This window comes from Mugil cephalus, chromosome 22 (genome assembly GCF_022458985.1).
Source record: "Mugil cephalus isolate CIBA_MC_2020 chromosome 22, CIBA_Mcephalus_1.1, whole genome shotgun sequence".
In the NCBI taxonomy this organism is placed as follows: Eukaryota; Metazoa; Chordata; class Actinopteri; order Mugiliformes; family Mugilidae; genus Mugil; species Mugil cephalus.
This window is the reverse complement of record NC_061791.1, coordinates 8,433,521-8,459,711: the sequence shown is the minus strand read 5'-3', so window position 1 is coordinate 8,459,711 and position 26,191 is coordinate 8,433,521. Positions and strand designations below refer to the sequence as shown.

Genomic DNA, 26,191 nt, shown 5'->3' with positions numbered 1-26,191 from the left:
AATGAATTTACAGTAAAATTTCTTCTAGTCTAAAGATTAGGCCAATTTAGTGCTGTGTCCATTTACATCTCTGTAGGGCATGAACAGCTTAACTGTACTTCAGTGCTATTATGGTAAAAGCAGAAACGTGCTGGATTCATATTTTATCTTTACTGCTTAGACGTTGTGACTTTTCCCAGTGGTTACAGGGCATCTTTAAAAGTTTATCTTCATACATGACACATTGTTTTGACAGAATGGTACTGTGAAACCAGCAAATCGTAAGTGTATGTGCCATTTGTAGCTACTTTCCACTGCCCTGTGTCTCAAATAGGGACTTAACAGCTCAGCGTGAATCAGACTTGATGATGTGAAGATGTGTGACTCACTGTTCAGCAGGAATGTAGCCTTCACGTATGGGGGTGCAATCCACTTCAGCCACCTTCACGTTGCCCTCGATCTCCCTGAACTCCAGTCCTAGGTTCTCACCACGGATGGTCACGAGAGTCCCGCCTTCCCTGGGGCCTCGCAGAGGGGTGATCTGTCCAAATGCAAAAAAACGTCATTTTGTTTTTCCCCCAGCAGGACCATTAGTGCGATGCGTTTCGCTGACGACACAATCCTCGCTTTTGTTCACAGCAGCTAACATATAAGTGAGAGTTAATAGTGCTGACTGTACAGTGTGAAATGTGTTTGTTTGAATAAATTAACATAATCCGTGTCACATATTTTGTATTTCCATTAGTTGTCCATTACCAGAAAGGACCCCTCGTTCATTTTACACTGAAATAAATAAATTAAAAAGCTAGCTGAGATGTGAAAAGAATCCTGCACGGTATAGTCATGTGATGGAACTATATAAAGATTAAAAAAGTATTCCTATTCAAGCATATTTAGCCAAAATAATATTAAATATTAAATGTAGTAGGTGCGTCAGCTGTGGAAGGACGTGAAGAATGATTCATTAATTAGGACAGGTTTGTGTTCACACATTTCCTAACTCCAAAAACAAAAAACCTCTCTGAAGTGCATCATGATTAGATAGATACGAGACAAACGACAAAAGAACACCTCAAGCGACAGCTGAAGGGTCAAGGGCCTGTCATTTCTCAATTCTGTATCCACGACAATCTATTAGATAAGACGAACTCAAATCCTGACATCGTGTGACATCTTCGCAGTAATCAGTGTCCAACGATTTATCAGTAACATCTCTCATTGTTGATGAGGTGGCTACAACATCCATCAGTGCACACACAATTACTTTTCGGCCAGTGAGCGTGTGTGAGCGTGTGTGTGCATATATACATCATACATGGATATGGATAGATGTTATAAACTGACATAGAATAGTGTGAGCCTATCTGTCTCTGGCAAATTGAAGTCCTCCAGGCTGAATTGTGAGCGCAGGAGCCCCAGCTGTAGGGGCGACGCTCATTGTTTCTCCGCTCAGTGTCTAGCCGGCAGTGTGACCCCCTGTGGTGTCCACAGGTACACAGCTGAGTGTGTGTGGATTTATCTTTTAGCTCCAAGCTGTTGTGTGTTACAGTTTGATATTCTGCGATTTCTACAACCACGAGTGCATCTAAAGATTTTAATTGAACTAATTATTTTTTTTATTTTTTTTTTTAATGCAGCTGATGAAAACAAATTGAGGCAGCTCAGTTTGAAAGAATTAAGCCAATCAAACGGCACAGACGTGTTCAAGCCAGGTTACGCGCGACACAAGTCCTGAGACTGTCATGTGGGAGATATCCTTATCGTATGGTTCAATGTCTCTGATTAATAAAGCTCCCCGCTGATAGCTTAATGGAAAAAAGAGCCTTCTGGGAGCGGGGTTACAATACATGCAATTAAAATAGATTGCACACAATGCCTCGTGGCTCTCCATTTATTAGCAAATACGAAGGACGGAGTGGGAGAACAACTTAAAGAGGAATTTCGAAGAAGAAGAAGGAGGAAGTAAACGAAAGCTGGGGAGAACGGGAGAGCGGGGAGGAAAGAGAAGCAATGAGGCGTTGATTAGATTTGTGACTTTGACAAGATAATTGACGGTTGGGTAGAGGCAAACACTTAATCACTTCTCTCTCTCTCATTCTCTTTTCATCTTTCTATGCGAGTTCTCCCTCTCATATTGTTGATGGGAGATGTCATTATAATGAAGCGTATTAGAATGCATTAGGGCCCGGGTTGTCTTGGGAAAGTCCTCACTCCTCACCCACTGACAGTTTTTATGGGGGACGTGAGAAGGCTGCAATATGTCCCCCGCTGCAGCCTCGGGGATGTAAGGAGAAATACAGGCCCATCTCCAAGAATAAATCCACCGCTCTGTTTGAAGACAAACACGAGGCGGTAGGAATGATAGAGTTCACTTGACAGATCCAGACACTCCAACAGACGACGGGATGTACAAAATAGTAGCGTGTTCTTCTCACCTCACTCGAGATTTGATTATATCTGGATAGAAATCGCAATGATTATCGGGAAAAGTGTCCCGTGTCTCTTATATGGACAGCTGTTACCGATCAGGTTAACATGATCTGAGATTCATCACACATTCAGGTTTAAAAAAAGGGTTTAGTGGTGCTGCTTTCAGTCCATCTGTAAGGTTAGACAGGTGTGTGTTTACTGGTCTATGCACGATGATGCAGAGAGTGAACGGCAGAGAATGGATTCATTTTTCCGCATCCGTCTTTCCTCTCCATCGCTCTCCGGGAAAGCAAAAGGGATTCCCAGGCAGTCGCCACCTGCTTCCTTTATATCCATTCTGCATGGGCTGTGGGTGGGTGGGGTGGGGTGGGGGTCTTTTCCCAGCCTCATGTGACTCAATCCTGGCTCAGCTTGGCCATCCATCACAGGGCGGCTTTCCATCCATCTTTCCTTTGTGTCCTCTAATCCTTCATCTTGCTGACCCTCATCACTCCCGTCATTGCCCCGTTTCTCTGCATGAGCCTCGCACAGGTCAAGACTATTTACCCCACGTGTTGTTGGTGGTTTTCAGGAGCATGCATGGTTAGATGGAGATCTGCATGAACATCTGCGCAGTTGACTGATAACTAGGAAGGGTAGGGATAATTTGCCACTCGCCATCTCTTACCCGATGGTTGTATATTCTTAATTAAAGTGAGGCAAAAAGTAACTAGCGCGGGTCCTCACAAATGCTGTCACACTGAATAACAGATGACTCACAGCCATTATGTTGAAATGATCAACTGCCACACTGATCAGAGGTGATGAGTACGTTCCCCATCAGTGCTCTGTAATTAAGGTGTGTTCGTATGGACTACATGCACCACATTAATATTGCCATTACTTGGTTCCGTGTAAGTGCTAATTTAGAAAGTGCCGACTGCGTGTGTATCAGGCGTGTATCACGGTGCGTCTCACCTGTGTGATCCGTGGGTGGGTGCACTTGCTGTTGACGCCGTTGTGCTCCAGCCACTGGCTCTCGGGGTGGGGGCAGTGCTGCTTGAGGGTGCAGCGGTTCTCCCCTTTGCACCAAACGCACCCAAACAGCGGGTCCGCTTTCAGGCACAAGCCGCAGCTTCCACGCTGGGCATCGCACTTGTAGAGATGGACTGTGCCGGAAAGAGGAAGGAAGCGGACGAGGTGGGGGGAGAGAAAATAGAAAGAGAAATTACAGCGGGGAGATGGAGTGGGGAAAAGAGAACAACATTTGAGCAAATGATGAGAGAACTGCTGAGGCAATTAAATTTATTTTGGGCAAAAGCCACCAAAAATTGACAGACAAACACTTCAAAACATAACTCGTAGTTTGGTTGTTTACCTAAATCTCTTCATTGTCTAGTGTTTGAATATGCAAATGAGCAACCAAGAAAACAGAGAGGCATGCGTTGATATCTTTGTCTCATTATCTCGCCATCCATCATCATCTTTATGTACTCCCTCCCCGTCTCTCCAAGTCTCCTACACTGCCTCGCCTCCCGCCTCCCGTCACCCACCACACATTTAACATATCATCTCCATGGTAACGGACCAGCCATTTTCTTTTTAATTGCCATTAGATGCGCGTGTGATCTGCCCGTCAAAAAAAAAATGCCCAATGCGCCGCTTCCTTCGAAGGCGAACAAAGGTGGGAGGAGGGCAGCGGAGGACTCTGTAGTTCAAGCGTCTCCCTCTTCCTCTCTAAGTTTTCTTGTCCACAGTTCAAGGATGTGTTTTGGTATTTGCATTATAAACGCACAGTAACACTTTACAAACCCTCGCAGCGTAGTGTCATTTTAGCATATAATCCACATTTTAACAACTCCTCATGCCTAAATTGAAAGCCTTTGGTTTTCCCTTTCAGAGAACTACAACCCCCAGCATGCTACTGTTCTCTTGCCGGAGCGTGAATCACTTACAGTGGTGGATTGCCTGGGGCCAAAGTGAATCAAGCTCAGCAGCCGAGTCCTGACTGCTTAAAAATTTTGCGCTGAGCTGTCTTTTAACGTCTACCATGAGTTAGTAAAGGGTTGGACAGAAAAAAAAAAAATGAAAAAATAAGAGAGGCAAAGAACCATAGCTCACAGCCTACATCTTTGCCCTGCATGTATAGGATCAATAAATGAGCACTGCATACTGAGATCCATTAACTGTAGCTTGTGTTTGTGTATCACATTCAGCTGCAGCTCTGTGTCATCTCGCCAATAATCTGATATTCATACAAGTAAAAGACAACGGATGACAAAAACAAAATAAAGTGACAGATAGACTGCCAAACTCCCAGAGGGGTGTTCACTGAGGAGGTAAGAAAAATGAAATGTGGAGAGTCGGAGAGAGAGACAACAGTTGTGTCTGTGCGGGACAGACGGATGCAAAGAGACAGACGAGGGTATGAGAGGATGTGTTAAAGTTAACCACTCAACACGGCAACATCAGGGAATGGATGCTGCACCTCAGCACACCGCCAGCCTGTTGCCATGGAGACGGGCTCCAAGGGCAACAATGGGGAGGCAGCAGCTTTACTCTGTGTGTGTATGTGTGTGTGTATTTAAGTGAGAGTTTGTGGGAGATTGTGTAGACTAAATGTGTGTGTGTGTCAGTTCTTAAACTACTATGATGACTATAGGAGCAGCTGATATGAATTCACAAGTGTGCGTCTGTGTGTGAATGTGCATATGCGCATACAATATGTTTGTGTTGTGCATGAACACCTTTGTTGTGGGCGGGGTTGTCGATGCTGAAATCTCCGTTCCAGATGACGGTCAGTTCCACGGGAAGACTGCTCATCTCCATCCCATCATAGAAATACTATCACCATGGCAACCAGGGAGGGAGAGAGACACGGGGAAGAGATAACAGGGAAGTCTTTAAACTGTCTTATTATCGCCAAGTCCAAAAGCCTCTGATATCACAATGCCGCTTTGAATGCAGAAGCACTTCATCAACAGGTGGCTGCACACACAGTAAATACTCGCACAAATTGAATTCAGAGCCACATGCCATAAACAGCAGAAAGCTTTCAAAGACGAGATTATTTTCCATTTGCTTCCGTAACACTAGCAGCACGGAGGGCTGGTGCTAGAGTCATCATTTTCAGCTAAATTACAGTTTCCCTCCGTCAATGCTCAATCAAAGTACAATATTTGGAATGTGGTGTGATTACGCACACAAATCCCTCAGACGTCTCCGCATGCAGACACTGACTCATACACTTAGAGTGATGAAGATAGACAGGAAGATGGGATGTTATTGTATCAACAGATGATTAGCATCAAGAACAGCATAAAGCCTTTTTCGTGTTCATCTCTCTCTGCCGTCAGTGTATTATTCAGTCAGTGAATGTAGCGTCAGAGCAGGAGACACAAACTTAGACTCTTATCTCATCAACGCACTGTTTAGCTGCAAGAGGAAGAATCTGCCTGAGTCCGCCTTTACGGAGATTGTGCTGATCAGTGATGATATGTTGTAAAAGACACACTGAAACACGCGCGCGCACTCTCCTCACCGATGTGTTTTGACACTGCACTGAGGAGCTGTTGAAGCGCAGGGCGGGAACTCGGTGCTCGTTTCCTTGGATGGTTAGCAGGCACTCGTAGCCCCGCTGTCCAGACTGGGGCTGGGGGAGGTTCTTGGCCCGTAAGGTGATGGGCTTCACCACGTTGACTGGCACCAGGATCCTTTCTGCAGGCAGCAGCTGAGGACAACCCTGGACGGGAGACGGAGACACGGGAAAAGGTGGGTAAAATGAAACTGATATATATTTTTTGAGCTTCAGTTTTTTTGTTTTTAGCTTGAATATCACTCAAATTACACATTAAAGTACACAATCTCTTGGTTATGCGGGCCCAGGACCTGCTCACATTCAGAGAGTGAATGGCCAGTTTAATAGGTACTCTAGCGCCATTATCTACAGCAGAGGACCTTTAATGATGCAATGAAAAAGACACTTATACAGTACAGAGATGATATAAGCTCTCGGTTTGGAGCTTCCCATATCCAAATCTAGGGTCTAAGGACAGAGGGTGCTGCAATACGGGCTGTAAAGTTTATAAGTGATTCAGAAATTAGGCAAGAATGAAATATAAAGGGAGAAAGAGGCAGACGGTGAGCAATAAGGAGACACAAATCTCTTAGCAATTGGAGGACTAAAATTAACAGCCAATCAACTCAGGTGTGAGTAGCTGGCTAAATATAGAGCACACATGACTCTCCTGAAACAGGAAGGGGGAAGGAAAGAGGAGAGGAAGTGGGGGGATCAGGAGACATGGACAGAGAAAAGGACAACAGAGGAGACGAGAGAGGACAGAAAGAAAGAGAACGGGGAAGTGACTGACAAGCAGAAGCGAAAGGTGGTGAAGAATTTGAGGTAGTAAATAGAGAGTAGTACTTCCTCAAGTACTTTGTGAAATGTTTCATGTTTTCGCCAAAGAGTGGTAGATAGAGAGAGGAAGCAAAAAAGGCAAAATGAGAGACGGGAACAACAAAAGAACAGAGCAGCCGAAAGAGGCAAGAAATACCTTTAAGCGCGTGTGACAGGAGGAGCTTTAGCATGTCAAAGAGACGGGAGGAAAGAGGGTGAAAAGGAGGAGCGCAGATAAGGTGTGCCCCCGCATGGATGGTGCTGGGGGGGGGGGTGAAGCATGGCGCACGTTCAGCCGGGTGATAACACTTGTTTGAAGTTCATTAAAAGCCACTTGATTGGGTTAGGCTGAGTGAGCGACTGGCTGGATAGCTGAGAGAGGGGGGAACGCGCTGTGACACTATTCACAAAGTCATTATAGATAAATGACACACACAGTTCAGTGGCGGAGGAGAGGGAGGAAAAGGTGCTGCATGCATGTTTGCTTTTCCAAATCTCATTTTCCTAAGAATGAAGGGTCATATTTGGAGAACGAAAGCGAGTGGGGGTGGGGGGAGCAAAGAGAGATGCAATACATTTTTAATCACATCTCTTCCAGTTAATACACTTGAACAATGGGGACAATAAATTTGATCTGGTTTGGGGGAATGAAAGCATGGAAAGCACCGGAGTGTGACTTAACACGGAGACTTAAGAGCTGAATCTTTAACACACAGATCTACACTGATAGTGAAATATGGTGATGAGGTGAAAGGATTTCAGACACATACTAATCACAATACAAAAAAAAAGTGTGTGTGCAAAGCAACAGAGCATAACAGGGTCTAAAACCCAGAAACAAACACTGAAATTATGTCTTTGTGCACGTTCAAGGTTAACATGCACACCAACGCACGCACACACACGTGCACACAAGCCTTGGAACATCAATATAGTATAAAATAAACATCATAGCCAGAGAGCACCTCTTGCATCATCTGTCTTTGTGCCAACATGTCCATGAGATGGACAACTTCAAAATGCAAATTTGAACTGTTGCTTGCTACACACACACACCGTTTTAAATAATCTTTCTAATCTACACACAGATTTTATTTTTTTATTTAAACTCATAAACCAGAGTCATCTGCCCTCCACTGTCATTCCCCATAAATTCCCACAAAATACCCTTAACTGTCATATTCTTAAATTTATATTCTAAAGAATTAAACCATTTTCACTTAAACCCCCATTATTTTTGTTGCAGTAACTGTATTTACAACCAGCCATGTATGTTGGTGGCATCCCGTGTTTCCTCTCCCACTAAGCTCCTGTTTTTTGTTTTTTTTTCTGTACGTCCACGTACACACAAGTACAACACACTGCAGCCACTGCCAGCTCTTCCTGAGGCTTTTATTGGTTTGGACAAACACACACGCACGTATATCCCCGAGCTGGCTAGAGATGCAGATGATGTTGGCAGTGATGCTCGCTGTTGCTGCTGAGATTTATGTTGAGTTGGTCTAACGTCAGTGCCTTTACTATCATTCCCCACATTTCCAACCCCCCCACACCACCATCACCACCACCATCCAAACAACCGAGGTGCAATAAACAGCAGAGGAACAAATGCATATTCACAAACTGATACATCTACACAAATCACTTACTACATGAACACATGAACATTCCCATAAATATACAGATTAAAGCTGTGCACCTCCACATAAACACAAAAATAGAAACCTGCAACTCTTGGAAGTTTGCACTGTTCAACTGGCTACTAACTAGAGTTAAAAGAGTAGTCTCTCTACAATTATTAATATAACAAAGGGGCACTTAAAACCCCAATACAACAGGTATAGATATAGATCCTCATGGAAACAAAACGACACAGTGAACGGGTTATTTAGAACAAGCGTTCCTGGACGAGAGATGTGTCATTATTTTTTGAAATGTAATGATTTAATTATGTGAATTAAGTGTCATCTGTCACCTTGACACTAGTATCCCCAAGAAAGGACATTAGAAACTTCTGCAGAATCCTCCTCCAGTTGTATGTTTTATTAATATTTCATATATTTTTTACTGTTAAATTTATTATGTGATTTATGAGTAAGAGGTTCTATTATTTCTGTCCTTGTGACAAATTCCCACAGAAAAGGTTTAAATCTTAATTCCTCTAGATGGAAACAGAGATTACAGCACAAACTGCATTTTTGATGTTAAGTGACTTATCTTAAGTTGTGCGCATGTTTTTGTGTTTGTGTGTGACTGTGCACGCACACTGTGAAGCTATGACCATCAGAGATAAGGACTCAAAGGCACTAAAGCCTGGAAGAGAAAAGTTCCAATATGAGTCAATTGCATGAGTCATCATAACCGCATAATGAGAACTGATTTATGAAAAAACAAGTTGGCGTCTATCTACTCCTCTATATAATTATCCTTCACTCTCCTTCTCTGCATCGCTGACTCCTTGTTGACTCTGACCCCACCTCTGATTGTCACGCTTTCTCCTTCCTGCCTTCATCTGTCTCTAAATGCAGCCTCTGTTGTTCATGCTACCTAGCTCACTGACCTTTCACTTTTCTCTTCTCAACCCTCTCACTTATTCTCTCCTCCCTCCTTTCCTGACTCCTTTTCTTCTCGGGGACCTACTTAGATCTGATAATTAGAGGCTGGTGGGAGGTGTGAAGGGTGGAGATACGGAAAGTGACAGGGAGTAGGAAGCAGAATGGGAACTGCGAATGTGAAAGCCCTTGGCATAGTTTGAAGCTAAGGAGGGAGGGAGGGAGGGAGGAAAAGTGCAGGCGAAAAAGACAGAGAGGCCCATAATTATAGCAGTGTAAGGTGTGAAGATGAAGAGGATCTTAAGTTTTCATACACGTACACACACACACACACCTTGTGGTTACCAAGAGCTCTCCTTAACCAGCCTCTGTTTTATCATATCCAACAGAGCCCCGGGCAAAGACACTCTCTCGCTCTCAGTTCATCCACTCTCCTTCCCCGCTGCTCATCGCCTTGTTTTTTATCCCACCATTCATTCCTCACTTTAATTTTTTTCTTTGCAAAGAAGTTTTCACTGCCTCTTTTCTTTTTTTTTATCCTGCCATTTTTCTTTCCTGCCTTTGCATCCTTTCTCTTAAAGGAACCACTGATTATTAAACTTTGTACTCTAAGATCACAGCAGCATGGAACCAATCACGAATGACAACCGACTCCTATCTTCAAATGATCCATCCAGATTATCTCGACCATATTGGCAATAAATCGATCCAAAATGGTTTCACTTCTACCTGCGTGATCGTTCAGACATTTAGACATTTAGCCTCATTTAGTTTTGCAGTGGAAAGTTCCAAGAACAGAATATCTACAATAAGTCTTTTCCACTGATTCATTGATAGAGACTGTGGTGATCTAAGTGCTAACGTTTTTTTTTTCTTTGGGCTGTGTTTAGATTTAGCATATTATTTATCTATCAATGCTCTGGACAAATATTCTATTACCTGCTTTGAAAAACAGTTAACTATCATGTGTATGAAAGTGCCTGTTGCATTTAATGGACAGAGTCAGCAACATGGTGAAATTGTTCATTTCATTTTATAACGTTTTAGGGAAGCAGGTTCACCAGCTCATGATACATTCTCAGATTTTACACCACATCCCTTTTGTTCTGCAAATACTCGACCGACTCCTCAGCGACCAGCGCCCGACATTGATTTGTCTATGCATCGAGCCAAAGCACCTCTCTCCACCATTTCTGTCTAATATTGGCAACTAACAGCTATTACTGTTGGCATTTAACGACTTTAATGAAATTATCCCGATCACTTGGTCAATACGTTCTTGGCAAATAAACTCCTAAATAAACTCCTTCGGTGACACTGATCACCGTAGCACGGGCGGCGTATAAATAATGCAAGGGTACAGAATGTGCCAGGAGATGCGGACACCTATTCAGTAACTTTAATATTTCTGTATATCAGCTAAATACAGTTTGTCGGGCAGAAGTTTGGCGACGGCTCAGAAGACGAACATGCTGCGTTCTAGAGAGGAGGAGCCGAAAGGGAAACGGCCTCCCATGGTTTTGATTAGACAAAGAACACAGGAAGTGTTCCCGGTTGCATCAGTTTCTCCAGCTGACGCTATGTTTTGGGTTAGGAATAAGGGATGCAGGGAAAAGAGCTAAATATGCCGGTGAGCCGTCACTGTTTCACAAGGACGAGCTCTTATTATAATCAGCGTGGCAGAAATGACTACTGGCTCTTTGTTCAGTGTAACTAAATGCAAAGACTGCATGCGTTTTCTTTGTCAGTGAGGCTCATCAGAATGTAAAAGTCCTTGAGAAGCGAAGAGGGCAAACAGCAACGTGGCCTTGGTCAATGTGCCAACAGGAAAATGTCTGATCTATGTGCCCATATCATTGCTGGCATGAATAAAAAGGCACTGACTGCAAGCCCAGGCCTGGCTTTAACTGTCTTGCGATGCATACTAACAACAAGCTCAACCAGTAGGGAGATTTGCCTGGCCTCAATCATTAGCATAGAGTTAAGGGATTATTCAGATCACTGCCTGAAATCCCTTAATTGTAATAGTGCACAAAAATTCATCTGCAGCAGAAGGAGGCCATCCCATTTCGCAGAGCGAAGTGGACTTGTTGCCTTTTGTCAAATTTGCAAATGATTCTATGGGTGGTTGTGTGCGTTTTTTTTTTAAGCTAGTGCGTCTGTGTGTCTAAGTTATTAATTCAAAAACGGCAACCGAAAATCTGGCAGCAAATACATGACCCCGGATTTGAGGGGTTAATTAAAAGCAAATTAAAAGTCATTAAGCCAGCGAAACACCTGCTTTTTGAGAAACAACATGTCAAAATAAGGAACGCCATTAATGTGCTAATACCCAATCCCCGCTTGCTTTATTTATGATTTTCTTTGAGTCAGCAACACAATAGGAGGGGATTCACACATTATTATCCAGAGTCAATATTGACAACCAGCGCCGGAGCTAATTGGAAAAGTAAAACTGCAAAGACTCGTGTTCAGGCCGAACCACGCAGGAGGTTCAAAAGGATAATGGAAATGACGGAAAAAGAAAATAATATCGTCTGTGCAGGTTGAACGGCTCGAGGGAAACATGGGCCGGAATAACACGAGCGAGAGCAGACTGCTCATCAAAAGAGGCAATCTGGCTGAGCTTGTCCCTGCCCGTTGTGTGGCGTCTGCCAACCCAGACATGAGCACTAGTGATCTTCATCATAGCTCACCTCAGGCTAGGATTAACAGGCCACTAACTCCCTGTAAAAGCCTCCCCATGTAAGCTACCGTGAATTGGCAGTTTACAGCCGGGCAAAAACAGCACATAGATAAGGACACACACACATATATACGGTGCGTAAAAATACATAGAGCGATGCTGACACACTGGACACACAGGCCCAAATATCGGGGACATGCCATAACCTTCAGTCACCTCCTCACTTCGCCCCGAGCGCCACTGTTGCAGTGACTCTAAATCAGAGTGAAACGTCTTTTATAGGATGGGGAGTTGCCTGGTTGGGGGCATACACTGCATGTACCCCTTCCAGCAAGCGGCTTGTCCTCTGCAGCAGAGCAGCCTAATTACAGTGGGCTCTGCTTCGCCGGGAATAGAACTGGCTGCCAATACTATTGATAATTCACACAGACTAAGCTGTTGCAGGGAATAGGGATGGGCAAGTGGAAATGACTCAGTTTTATTAGCTTCCACTGCCCTTTGATGTGCAGTCAAGAGCGAGACATGCCAAGAGACTCATGCCAGATGGAAGCTCTACAGCTGAAAGGTGTCTCAATCCCTTTAACGCAACTCTTTTTGCATGTGAAACCTCGAAACGATGGCCATTAGTCTCACATAGCCAAACATTTCCCCTCAATTTACTTCACCATGTTTTATAACTCAGCTGGCTCAATGGGGAGAGACTGGCTGGAGCGGCGCAGCTTATAAAACTATGGGGGTTTGCGGACATCGTCTTAACGGGATGCAGTTTGACAGTTTTTCGAGCAGCAGAGGTGCTGCTGGAAAATTCGGATAAAAGCTCGGAACAAGCGTAACGCAACACATTTCTACCACCCCTTTCGTGTTCCCGTGTCTTGTCCTGCTCTGGGATTACTTCCCCTCCTTAAACTCTTTTAATCCCCCACCCTGGTTTGGGTCTCACCTCAGGCTTCTTGACTCGTCCCTCCTGGAAGGAACACGTGCGAGGGTCATGGGTACAGTCGTGTCTGTATTTGCACCAGTGGCACTGGTACGGGCTGCTCACACACGACAGACACCTGAAGGGAAAGCAGAGTAGTTGTGAATTAGTATCGAGCCAAAGCAGACACCCTGGAGAAGTCAAGCTCAATGTATCCACTTACTTATGTGTATAATAAACCTTAACAATTGATTCATTTTTTCTCATCAGTGCGAATGGATTAGGAGAGTTCCAACTTGAAATGTCAAGTGGGTGAAACACAAACTGACTTCAAATGTGTGTGTGACTGAAGCGAATCTGAAGGCGAGACTTACGACTTGTGCACGCTGCAGTTGTAGAAAACAAAACTGGTATTTGCGAAAGCCAGGCCCGTCTCTTTGGACTTGAGATAGAGCTGCACGATCTGGTGGTCGCCTGGATTGATGCACAGAATGAAACAGAACGCTTTGAATATAAATAAAAAGCAAGAATTAATGGATGCAAGAATTTGAGAAATCATTTCCTGAACCTGTTATTTGACAGTTTCAGCAGGAGAAACAAAGCGGCGTTATAATGGTAATGCACTCGTTGCAGCTAAGTTTTTTGGATAAACACTTTAAAAGAACAACAGTCTGTATGATAATCATTTCCTTCGCTTGCTCAAATATCCTTTTTTAGCATCTTGTCACATTAGATTTCCCCATAAAGAAAAGATAACAACACGGTTGGAGCCACAGGTGATGTGCTTGTTGCGGAGGCTTAACACAGAGGGAGACTTTAAGGGTTTTGTTGGGTTAAGTCTCCCTCCTCCTGTCACCTTATAAGAAACAAAAGTTGATGCATTTCCCTTGGGATGGACGATATTCCCCCAGAAATGCCTTTGAGAGCGTCTTTGACGAGGTAAAGGGAGAAGAGGATGAAACGGAAACCGTGCGTGTTAGAAAAGTCTGTACGTGAGCTTGCGCCTCATCTGTATTTGGTGTGTCCTTTTGTCTGGCACTAATGAAGGAGCTCATGTTTAATTCAACAGCACTTCCACTCATCTAACTCTCTATCTGCCTCTCTACCTGCGTACCCACCTCTCCCCTTCTCATCCCCACTCTATCTCTATACACAGGTCTCTTCACTTCCCTACGCACTTCGTCTTCTTCGTCTTCTTCTTCTCCCCTGTGTGTTTCTCTCCGTCTCTCTAACAAAGAAGGAATCATTCATCAATCACAGTAAAGCACCGCTGACAACGGATCTGTCCTAATTAGGCCACCTAAATGTTACCTTGAAGCCTGTTAACGCTATCTGTCCCCTTCCTCTCTCTATTCCCTCCATCCGCCTCTCCCCTTTATCCCTTTTAACCAAGCTTAGACTAATGAGTACTATCAAAAAAAACTAAAAAAAAAAAAAACAGGAATATAGGTTTCTGGGAAGAAGAAGGCACAGCAAAAATAGGAACAAATTCAGCGTGAGTGAATTTCAGTGCACATATTTACATGTCTATGTTTGCATGACTACAGCGTTAGCAGCTTTACGTGTGGCTGACATGGCAAACATTAAACAAATGTTTTTAATTCCCCAAAGCACCCTCCGGCTCCCTGTCAGCTGTACATCTGTACACGGGCGCTCGGTGTCTGCGGATCACTTTGTTGTAACGGTGTCATGTGTTTGTCGATGGCAGAGCAAATATGTGTGAGCTGCTTTTGTTCTTACGGGTGCCCAGAATGAATGAAATAACAATTGTGAATATATGTGTACAGCTGAGATCTAAGCAGTCTCTTATTATCAGCGGTGTAATAAACGCTGCTGCTTTCACTACCAGTGTCTGGATTCCAAACAATGTACACACGACGTGTTTGCAAAACGACCCAGTGACCAAAGCACTTCAAGGAGTCTTTTGCTTTTACATTTTGGCTGATGAACCAAGATTGCATTTTCAGATTTTCAACGTGAGGGTTGCTGGTGAAGTATTTCCTGCAGACAGACTTTCCCACATGGGAGCTCTGTTCAATTAGACCAAACTTGGCCAACCCCTGAGAGAAGAGGTGGGGAACAGGGGAAATAAAGGAGAAAAACATAATTTTCCTTTATTGCGCGAGAGCGGGAAAGGTTTTAACAGTTTGATCCTCGCAGAGGAAACAGTGACGGTGTCTGCTGAGACTGTATTAGCTGAAATATTCTAACAAGGACCCAAAGCTGTGCAGCTTGATATTCTCCTTTTTGCACTGGGGTTAACTGGGGTCCCATCCCTCCCTGTGGTGCAACTCTACATTGAAGGAGGGAGGTAAAGAAATCCCACAGCAGACTAATACTTAACGTTCATTCAATTACTAAACATGTCCTAAGGCAATGCTCCGAGGCCTGCTGAGTTACCGACGGCAACAAGAAAACAAAAAAACTTAGCACTCCAGGACGAGCATGCTCCTGACTGTCTGAAAGCACAGAGTCTAGACGAATGTGTGCTTTCCTGAAAGACATCATATCAATATATTTGTATAAACCACTTTTTGAAGGATTCAGGAAATCACTCATTATACACAGTTTGCCTGCTATTATTAACTATAACTCCACAAGCACAAACGTGTAACATCTGGATTTATGGAACAGTCTATGTTCTGGTCCAAGTATGTAGCTTTTTGGCCTTTTACCTTTGTCGACGATAATGCGTGGCATTTCCTTTTCAGCGGGAGAGGAGCACTTGATCCGGTTTCCCTCTACTAAGCCATTCATCTCAGCCAGGTCCTCAAAGGTACAGTTGACACCCGCAGAAAGCTCTGGTACATTATGGGCTTCCAACACCAGCTGTGGAAAGGAGAAGATAGAAGAATATGTTAACGTCTGTCTGTGTATTCTGTGCAATTATACAGATTTATTTTAGAGTAACTTTGTGGACTTGTATAAGAAGGATAATTAAAACTAATTAAAAAGATTAGAGAATGTTCAGTGGCTTCATACACACGGCACATGTCACACAGTGAATATCAAACCTTAATCGGTTTAAAGTAAATGAGATGAAACATGACAAAGTGCATTTTTATAGTTGCCTCTTGTGGTCAGAAATAACCTAATTATATCCATACCCCAACTGTTGTTATATGGCTCCAGTGCTGCTGACAAACATCTGTGAGCACTCTAGATCGGATTTGAAGCCAATATGTTCTTCAAATACAACTGTAACACAATATTGCTGAGGAGTGGAACAGCTGTGCAGTGGTCAGTGGCCAGAAGAGCCACTGGAGGATTCTTAAATGAGGCATCAGTTGCAGATCCTGCCCAGATGTCCAAACAACTTCAAAACTGATGCAGAAAGATCGTAAAATTGAGTCTAAAATGGTGATATCTAGTATCTGCCACCACCTATATGAGCTGTATGGAGTTCACAGAAAGAGGTGTTGTAGAATAAGCAGTTAAGGACAAGGTGAAAGGAAGATGATTAAAGCACAACATGAAAGTAAGTGGAGGATGGGCAGACAGAGGCTGAACGAGCTAAATTAATGAACAGTAGATGGCGGAAACTACGTGTGGGATGAAAAGAGGCGATGGGTAAGAGGGGGAAAGAACTAGCAGGGGAACTCGGGTGAGAAAATGAGGCGGTGAACAGTGACGAGGAGGAACGTGCCGGCATACGGACTTGCTGGATAGCAAGAGAAAAGAAGCTGCTCTCTAGGAAATAAAGAACGCAAATGTTCCCACTTCATTTGAAAATGCTTTGTAAGCTCTCTCTGCACCAAGGGAAAATGGCTTCAGGTGAACTGGGAGGGAAATAAACTCTGTCCTTGAATAAAAAGAGTGGGCAAAAAGAGGTAGGGGGCCAGGTAGAGTGGGGTCAGAACCTAAATATACATATTGATGGAAAACGGTGTCTGCAAAGGGGCCTTGGTCTCCGCATTGATTTGCCCGTAGTACACTTGTGATGTGACGCTGAAAGCTGCCTCAGCGGCAGAGAAGGGCTGACCGCCGCTGTTTTTATATTGCTGTTTAATGAAAAGAAGAAGGCGTAAACAGACACACAACATCCCACAAAAGATGGACAGTGCATGACTGAGCATCCATCTCTCACACACCCCCAGCTCGCACCTTCTTGATCTCAGGCTTTTATTTAGTTTCCCTTTCAGGAGGGAAATTCAGCCAAACCTAGAGTTTTATCAGGTCTATTTAGAGGAGGCGTGGACTGGCGTAGGTAGCCACAGCAGGACGGCATGAATATGGAAACAACATACACGTGTTTGCAGGAAGAAAAAGCCTCTGCACATATACGAACGGCCTCCTGTAGTTTATAAAACACCGTGTCTAGAGCTGAGAGTGTGTGATGTTGCCATGGGGAATAGACAACTTCAAGTTTATGTTTTCTTACATTAATTAGTATAGTGTTAAATTAGCCTACAAGTAATTCTCAAGTAAGTCTCAAGGAATAATATAAAATATTAACAACAATGTTTTTTGCTCTTTGCAGCTCTTTAAGTTCATGTTTTAGTTATGCATATGGTGACAATTCCTTATTTACGCCTTTTCATACATCAACAAATGGAGGATTAGAAAATCCAAGAAAGTAATGGAATCTTCTAAGGTGACTGGTCTGACTTCTCTCCAGAATCACACTGCCTTCTCTTTCCAAACAAATATTTAACACAAAGGTCAAGAAGGAGCCCCCCCGTCAGTCTGCACCACATTCATCTGGACGGGACGCGCGTGGCAAAAGGTTAAACGCTCTCTAAAGACTCAGGCAACATCGCACACACTCACATATCACTGCGTCGGACGTCTGAAAATCAACAGCTCACGTGTAGCCCTCAGAGCAAAACGCATGAGGAGAAGAAATTCTGGCTTGACTTTAGAAAATCATATTGGATATTGTTTGACTTGGTGTGTGCGATTCAAAGCCATTTCCAATGACATTAAACAGGCGATGGGAATAGAAATGAGAAATCACTTGAAGGTTAAGGTCAGTGGGATATTCACAGCCTTACCTTTAAAATGGGCTATTGACCGAGACAGTTTCAACAGAGAACAATACATCAAAAAGATAAAGAATAGAATACAATCACTTAAAAACATTAGAAAACATTTGTTCTTGTTCCAGCAGAAAACAAAACAATAAGAATGGGCTTTGGTGAGAGTAAAAGCATAGATGATACTATGAAGAAACACCCAAATTACTTCGCTTGATTTCAAGATGTGAACACACACATTTATGTACTTCATTAAAAGGTGGAATAAGATAGTGTTTCAGTGCAGAAGCATATTTTTGTTGCAACGTATCGGAGCTCCTTGCATGCTAATCAATATACTTCAACAATCGAAAACAATTCAGAGCCTTTAAATCTGGCAGCTGTTTTAGAAAGAAATGTCCAGAGGGAGAAGTGTTGCATTTAGCTGCCAATAATCGCAATAAACACAGCTGAGCTCAACTGTACGCCGTTAATGATTGTTGACATTTGTTGGGAGACTATTTCACCGGACAGGACGGTAAATTGTGAGGTCAGGATTTGAAGGATGTGAGTTGGCAGGCTCTAAAATGATATAAAGCAGGATTACAGAGTTAACACTGGCCGCTAATCAGTACTTAGAGCATAATCACGACGCATTACAAATCATGCTTGAGAGTGTGATACTGTCAATCTGCCAGACAGGAGTTTTCTCAGCAGCAACATATTCATCTACTCTCATTATCATCTGCTACGTGGCTCCATTTAAACAAACACTTGTGTGATTTCTTACTGAAAGAAAATGCAGCACATTGATTGACTTGAATTGAAATTATCTTAGTGGTGGCACATGAAGCAGCATCTATTTTAGAAGATGCAAATTAAATCCATGATTTTGAAACCACAAAAGAAGTCATTTTTTGCACGTATTTTCGTCTACTGACCGTGACACTGAACTGGGACACCGATATGTTGTTTGGGTGGACGCTGAGACGCACACACTGCTTGATGTCTGATGCAAAGCGCCGGGGCTCTGATGAGCGCTCGCATTTCTCCTTTCGGGCGCACCTGAAAAAAAAAAAAAGAAAGAAAGAAAGAACCAAGACGGAGTGTTATTCAGTGATTGTAGACACTCACATGAGCGCACATACATGCACATGGTAACCTGATCCGGTCCGACCCGTTTCCACCTGCTGGCATCGGGGAAAAGGAGAACGTCCCACCCCTCCCTGACAGGTGGCATTAGTCACATTTATCATATTTCCTCTCTGGCAGCGAACCAGCAATAGTGGTCAGTGAATGGAAGCCCAGTTACCACAGGGGTGGGAGAGGTTGCATTTAAAACAATGGCTGCTCTATATGGGGAAGTAGAGCCGGTCCACTGGGAAAGAGGTAGGCCTCGTCTTTGTAAAGCTGTCTTAATGACTGGCATTCATGGGCAATGCCAAATACAGGTGGATATGTAGCTGCCGTTGGGGGGGTAGGATGGATTACTCCCCCTCTTAATGCCAGACCAGGTGGTCTAATCCAGGCCATTGCAGTGGTTGGGGACTTGGTGGACTGAGCCCTTTGTGCTGTAGGAGGAATTTACAGACTCCTGCCCCAAATATATCCCTTGACGGACTGCGGGGACATGCCCTATAGCTGGAAGATCTGAGTGGGAAAGTCAGGAGGAATGTGAACCGCAGTTCATTCCCACCGCGAGTTTTCATTTTAAATATTAGATCAAAGGTGGTTGGTGATAACTTTGGTATTGTTGATAAATGTTGCTCGGTGAGAAATTTGGTTCGCGCACACCAGCAGAAAACCACATGCACGCACGCTCTTGCTCTCATCTAATCCCCTCATAAACTTATTCAAGTTTAATCCTCTATTGATTTAGACAAAAAAACCTGCAGCGCAATTAACAACCTGGCAAATCCACAGAGGGCCCTAAAACTCTTTCTGGAGAAATAAAAGGCTGAAAAGAAAGGAAGAGGTCATAATGAACAAATGGAAGAAAAAATGTTGAGGTGGTTGACGTCTGAGGTACAGTAATACCTTATGCAGAAAGAGGCTTTTTCTCCTGAACTGCAGAGATTGAGGGAGGGTGTGTTTTGACCTGACATGAGCATTGTTAAGTTAAGCGGCCTAACGTGCTGCAAAGAAGACAGACATAAAGAAAACGAAAAGAAATAATCTGTTTGAGAGTGCAGGAGAGAGGGAAAGAAAGCGAGATTTAGAGGAATGCAACTATTGTTGGCTTTCTGTGAAGCTTTCCCTGCTAAGCCGGTTTGAGTAGGGTTTAATCGCTTCAGGTCCCTTTGTGTTTTTCTATCACTGATGTCTGCGCCTCCTTTTCTAGCACTGATTTAATAAGACCACATCATATAAGTACCCCCCAGACAAACAAGCCACATAGAAAACCCACAAATGCACACTTTCACCAACAAATATATATATATATATATATAACATATATACTCAGTTAGCTGCTTGTGTGTGCACTGATGTTTCTCTTTGTGTTTTCTTCCTTGATGGTCTCACTGTGTGTCATGTTTTGGCACAAAAACACTAAATTCTGGCTAAAATGACGCGCTGCTATGTTGCATTATTAGCATTAACTGGCACAATCTGTCTATGTGAATCATCACCATGGGTGACAGACAACGTGACTCATGAATGGGGGAAAAAAAAGAAAGCACTGAACAGGGGTTTATAGCTCTCCATCAATTCATTCTCAAACACTAGCAGGTGATAAGACATCTTAATATAAAAAATACAAGGAGGAAAATAAGAGACACTGATAGCAATGTATTAATATTAAATAAACCCATAATAAATGAACAGGCACACAGCTGCCCTCACATTAACTCCAATCAAATGCCGTCATGAGACCAGAAATATGCATTACAGGCAGATAAACTCCAAGGGAATGTCTTTGGTTATAAATAACGTTGCGTAAATGAGATGCTATCAATTCTAATTCACCGGCTGAAGAGCTTAAAGCAGCTCAACTCATGCGCTTTTGCACTTGCAAGAAGTTATGACAAGGTTTTCTTACTTTGTGTTTTATCTTTAGACCTGGACATTTCTGGAGAGGTGCATGTCATTTGGCTACGGCGTTAGCTGACATGAACCATGGATTCTGCGTCTGTTTGATGGAGAAGACTAAACGACCCATTAAATGCACTCCTTCGTTATTTAACTTTTGGACGCGGGAGTCATTAGTCAAACCAGATGGAAAGCCGGAAGTTTTATATATATGTTTTTGGTTAATGAGGGATGCTCTTAGGGTGGTTAAATGCATTTTGCGACTTGCTGAGTCTTATACAAGTTTATGACATCATCTCTGTGAGACGCTCGCTTCCCAGACTTATTAATGTCGATCTCAAAGCAAATAACTTTCTGGTTTTTAGAGGAGTTCTTTATGTGTGTGAGTCACATTGTAAAATGTTTATGTGAAATAAATACTTTTGCCAGGATTTGCAGCCCATAAGTTTTATCATTTGCAGACATTTATGACGTATCTAAATACAGCTACAGGACAGCAACACATACTCTAGACAGTGTGTGTGTGTGTGTGTGTGTGTGTGTGTGTGTGCGTGCGTGCGTGCGTGCGTGCGTGCGTGCGCGTGTGTGTGTGGATGAGCGCAAGAAGAAGCAGAGCTGGCATAGCTGAACCGTGGCCTGTTAATAAATTATTATTAGTGAGAGTAAACCACTCCGGGGGCAATTTGTTTTGCTTGTTATGCAGATGTGCAGTGGATATACATTTTTTCTTGAAATGCACTTTTTATTAAAAAATGATACTACGTGGTGTTTTGAAGCACACTATCGCTCACGCCTAGACAAATAAACCACAGCACATGGTGTGCTGTTGAGAAACAGCTCCATTCAAAGGATTTTCTAGCTATCAGTGAAATAGACTTTCTTATTTCTGGGACAAGTTCTGCAATTCAATTCAACACTCTGTAGCTCTGCAGGGACTGTAACTTAGATCTCCTACTCAGAGCCAGAATGTCACTGGGAGAAAAATGCTAGACTTCTTGAAAACACCGACAAATAGAAATAATAAACCTTTCCATTAGACAATGCAGAGACTGTGATTTAGAAGATGACCTGGACCTGTCCTGGACCTGTCCTGGACCTGTCCTGGACCTGTCCTGGACCTGTCCTGGACCTGTCCCTGTCCCTGTCCCATCTCTCCCTAAGGATAGGCAGAGCTGTGTAGGATTTTCCCATTCAATTCAATGAGACTGCTGCAATAGCACACTGGAGGGTGAAGAGCTACACCAACAAAATACAAGGGATTTCTGCAGCACAGTGCACCACTATCCTCACTGCTAACCAAACAAAAACACTGACATTGAAGAACATTGCTGCCTTAAACACATTTTCAGGACGGACCGCCACTCCAAAGGACAGTAGACTGATGTTGAAATTTGCCGTTTAAGAAGCATCCACACAGTTTTTTTTCTGGTTTCATGTTCCACCTGTAGCAAAATATCCATATCGACACCTTGCTCTGTTGCAGTGATATATCCCTACTGAGATGTTAGCTACACCTGTTAAGAGATGTGCGTTTTTCTCGAACAAGTGCTCCAGCATTCAGACTGAATCTCTCAGCACACCGAGGGAGAGAAACCTTTGATTTGGACTTGGAAGAATACTTTATGTAGCTGCTTTACTAGACTTGGAACTTCGCTGAAAGGAAGATAATGCTGCACATGGTTTAACTGACGTTAGAGGTGGACATTATCAGGGCAAAGCGCTGGATAATTGCTTTCAATTACTGTCCAAAAAGACTGCATCGTTTGTAACAATGAGCAACAATCACACACTTTGTAAACATCAAAGAACAGAGCGTTTAGAGAACCCCACAGATCAGAGCGATTTAGATTTCAAATAACAGTCATAAAAAGCCTGACTCAGGCTATCTTTTTTTTTTTTTTTTTTTTTTGTATAGAATTAGAGGGCCAACATCTATTCATTTGGCTAGTAAACACTGCTGTTGTGCAGAGCTGTTTGACTGACTGGCAGTGACACATTATGAGAGAGCGAGCTGAAAGGATTAGATGGGCCCTGAATGGAAACTAATCTGCACTCTTGTTTCTCTCAGCCTTTGATAAGGTGACACAATTAGAGAGAGACAGGGCCGCGAAGGATTTTTATCCCTGGTAAGTGTTGCTGATGAGGCTGTCACGGCCATTCAAACTGGATGGTCTTGTGGAGAATGTATTTCATTACGAAATATTTATCATTAAGCTCTTTTGAGCATTTAATTGACTAAATTACCATATTATTCTATGCTATATGTGCACACAGACCGGAAATATCCATATACACACAATGGAGTTAATTCAAATGAATCTAATTTTACGTAAAGTTCTGTAACATGCATATGATTTCAGATGTTAATCATTAACTTAACAATATAATTAATTAACAGATAAATCACAGAAAGCCACTCATCCTTTGATTCATAGTTAGAAATGTGCATCACTATACTAACAGAAGAAGAACTAAAAGAGCATACTAGCATCACGCATTATTGGTATTTAGAAGGCATGGGGGCACAGTATAACTATCCCTTGAAACTAGTCGAGTATCAGCATGGTGCAGGTTGCAGGGCTCAGAGGAGTGTAGCGAAAGAATATACGAAAGAGAGGATGCGGATGTATCAGGCCATGTGAGACTTCAGGTCTAATGCATACCTAATGTAAGGCAAAGAGAAGGTCAAGCAGGCTGAGAAACGAAAGCTATTAAATCCTCACAACTGTGAGGTCCAGCCATCCTCAGCTCTACTGGACGCTTGTGTCAGGAAAACACGTTGGGAACATACGCACCTAACGCAGCACATGAGCGGTCACGGCAACTTCTTGAGAACAAACATGCACTAAAGATAAAATAATCTTACACATGAGGAACAAATACAGCATTTAAAAATCCTTCTAATAAATAAGTGTTGGTGACTTTACAGTGTTGTTTGTGGTAAATCAATGCACAACAAATAGTCCGATAGAAACCCAATTACCATACCACCCATGCATCATCAGGCACTGTATGGAACCCTATACATACTAATGGCCTTAGGCTGTTACTGTAGAGCAGGAACCGTGTCATGGAGATTCAGTCAAATGACACATCTACATTCAGGCTGGCTGCATCTCTCACTCGCACATGTGACCAAACTTACATGAACGCAGCCAAACACACACACACACAGGAATACGTGTGCCTTCTCCTGCTATCATTAAGAGTGGTGGTCCACGGAGCAGAAATCCGTAGGAAGGGGCTGGTGCATGGGAGAGTCATTACCTGGCCCACTGGCCATGACCCTGTTACTCCAGTTCGTGTGGACAGCCACACACACACACACACACAAATGAACCCTCTCTCCCTCACACACACACACAGAAAATCAGTCTCTTGTAAGCTCATACCTGAAGACACAGAAATTGCAAAGTGCCTGCCGAGGTCTGGAAATCTCCGAGCTTTCCCTTTTGCATACTACTAACGCAAGAATACGAGCAGAGTTTAAGTAACACGGCTGCTCAGAGTTTGCACGGGTATAAAATAAAAATGGATGGCTTCTGTCAATGTTACACAAACTTTTAAATAAAATGGAAGCTGTTAAGATTTACAATTTCCAACAAACTCCATAAATGCTCTACTTTCCTCTCCCACAGTCTGGGCCTCTGACTCGCTGTGACTTTTATTGCACCGCAATTTTAGAAGCATTCAAAAGCTGTGCCACCAACTTCTTGATCTCCTTCTCTCACACTCACACAAAAAAAAGCAAGCGATATTGCAGCTGAAGGCCAGCAGTGGCACAGTGTAGCAGGTTTATTAGATTTATCTAGCATATGTGGTGCCACCCATGGCACTGGATGTGCCATTGAGCCAGGTTCTCTTCATTAAGCAGCTTTATCGTTGCAGCTGAAATGTATGCTCAATTATTATTGCTCAATATTGGTATTTAAAGATGACAAAAATGAACTAATAATATAGCTTAAATGGTTTAAAGTAGACAAAGGCTGTAAAACCAAATGGTTAAACATTCTGAAAGCAACTCATATATCACTGTCCTTTTCATTTCAGCTGTAACTCAACACAAGATGACCTCACATTAATAAAATAAAAGCCCTGGGAAAAGAATAGTTTATTACCTCTATTCATATTTTTCATAAGGGCACCGGGAGGAACCCTTTTGAAGGTGAAGCTACATCAGTGTTTTTGACTGGCACACAGGCTCAATTAGTCTAACCGGCCACACCTAAGAAGGTGTGGGTAAAAAGGCATGATTGAAGAGGTCCAGCGAGGACACCGCGCTTCAGCAAATCTGTCTCCACTTTACATTGAAGCTCCTGAGCCAGGTCGTACCAGTGGCCTTTTTGATGATGTTTTCACAGCTTCCCCCGAGGCTAAACACACAAGGTCTTCTCTCCCCCAGTGGGGTCTCAACACCATTCTTGGCTTTTATCTTCATCTACATTGTGTTATGATCCGCGGCAGCATGTGATACTATTGATCCAGGGAGTCGATATAATGGTGAGTTTATTCACAGCCACAAGACAGTTTCCAACTATAGTGATAATGATAGAGCTCTTATATGTTTGAATATAGTTATATTTACATTAAGTGAAAATGTACTGTAATCAAGTCATTACTCATGATGACTCTATACTAAATATACTAAATACAGCTGAGAGTGTGTGGCTTTTGAACGGATCTTTGATAACAGCAGATGAACAGAGCGGTGACGCTCCTCAGATGTGTGAGTAATCTTAGTGACAATACTATCTGACAGTAACACTGAAACATCAGCAGGGATTACTGTTGGATTATATAACATGGTTATTAGGTTGTTACTATGCTGCCGTTGCCATAGCAACAGCTGTGTGATGGGACATGAGAGGTGACTTGCCTGAGTACCTTCCCCTAGAGTGGCTCCCTGTCACAGTCAAGATGAGCCGTGTGTGTGTGTGTGTGTTTATATCCTCACATCCTTAACTAGAGGGACTTAATTTATGCTCTTGACTGAAAAATTTTCCCCGCTCTCGTTTGCTCCAAATTTATATAACCTGCCTTTCTCCCTCGTCCCACTCACACCTCTGATCGCTTGGAATACATCACCATACATCTTCACTTCCTTTGGCTGTCTCCGCATCTCTCATTCATCGTCTCTGTCTCATGTCAGTCCCTGTGCCTGGTTCATGCTCTGCCGGTCAAAAGCAAAACACCTTCCCCACTGTGAGTGTGTGTTTGTGTGTGCGTGTCCATTTTCCAGTGCCTTTTGCTTCCCTGTGTTTGGCGGAG

At 43.1% G+C, this 26,191-nt stretch overlaps 1 protein-coding gene across 2 annotated transcripts in view; it reads right to left on the bottom strand.

The window, feature by feature from the left end:
* plxna4 (plexin A4) overlaps positions 1 to 26,191 on the bottom strand; it is a 205,050-nt gene that overhangs the window by 37,568 nt on the left and 141,291 nt on the right. For both annotated transcript variants that reach the window (XM_047575065.1, XM_047575064.1), the window contains exons 6-13: positions 18,835 to 18,958; positions 15,614 to 15,767; positions 13,313 to 13,412; positions 12,963 to 13,077; positions 5,930 to 6,130; positions 5,136 to 5,232; positions 3,367 to 3,557; positions 369 to 520 (exon numbers count right to left, since the gene is read on the bottom strand). In XM_047575065.1, coding sequence (XP_047431021.1) covers positions 369 to 520; positions 3,367 to 3,557; positions 5,136 to 5,232; positions 5,930 to 6,130; positions 12,963 to 13,077; positions 13,313 to 13,412; positions 15,614 to 15,767; positions 18,835 to 18,958 — 1,134 coding nt within the window. The remainder of the gene's footprint in view (positions 1 to 368; positions 521 to 3,366; positions 3,558 to 5,135; positions 5,233 to 5,929; positions 6,131 to 12,962; positions 13,078 to 13,312; positions 13,413 to 15,613; positions 15,768 to 18,834; positions 18,959 to 26,191) is intronic.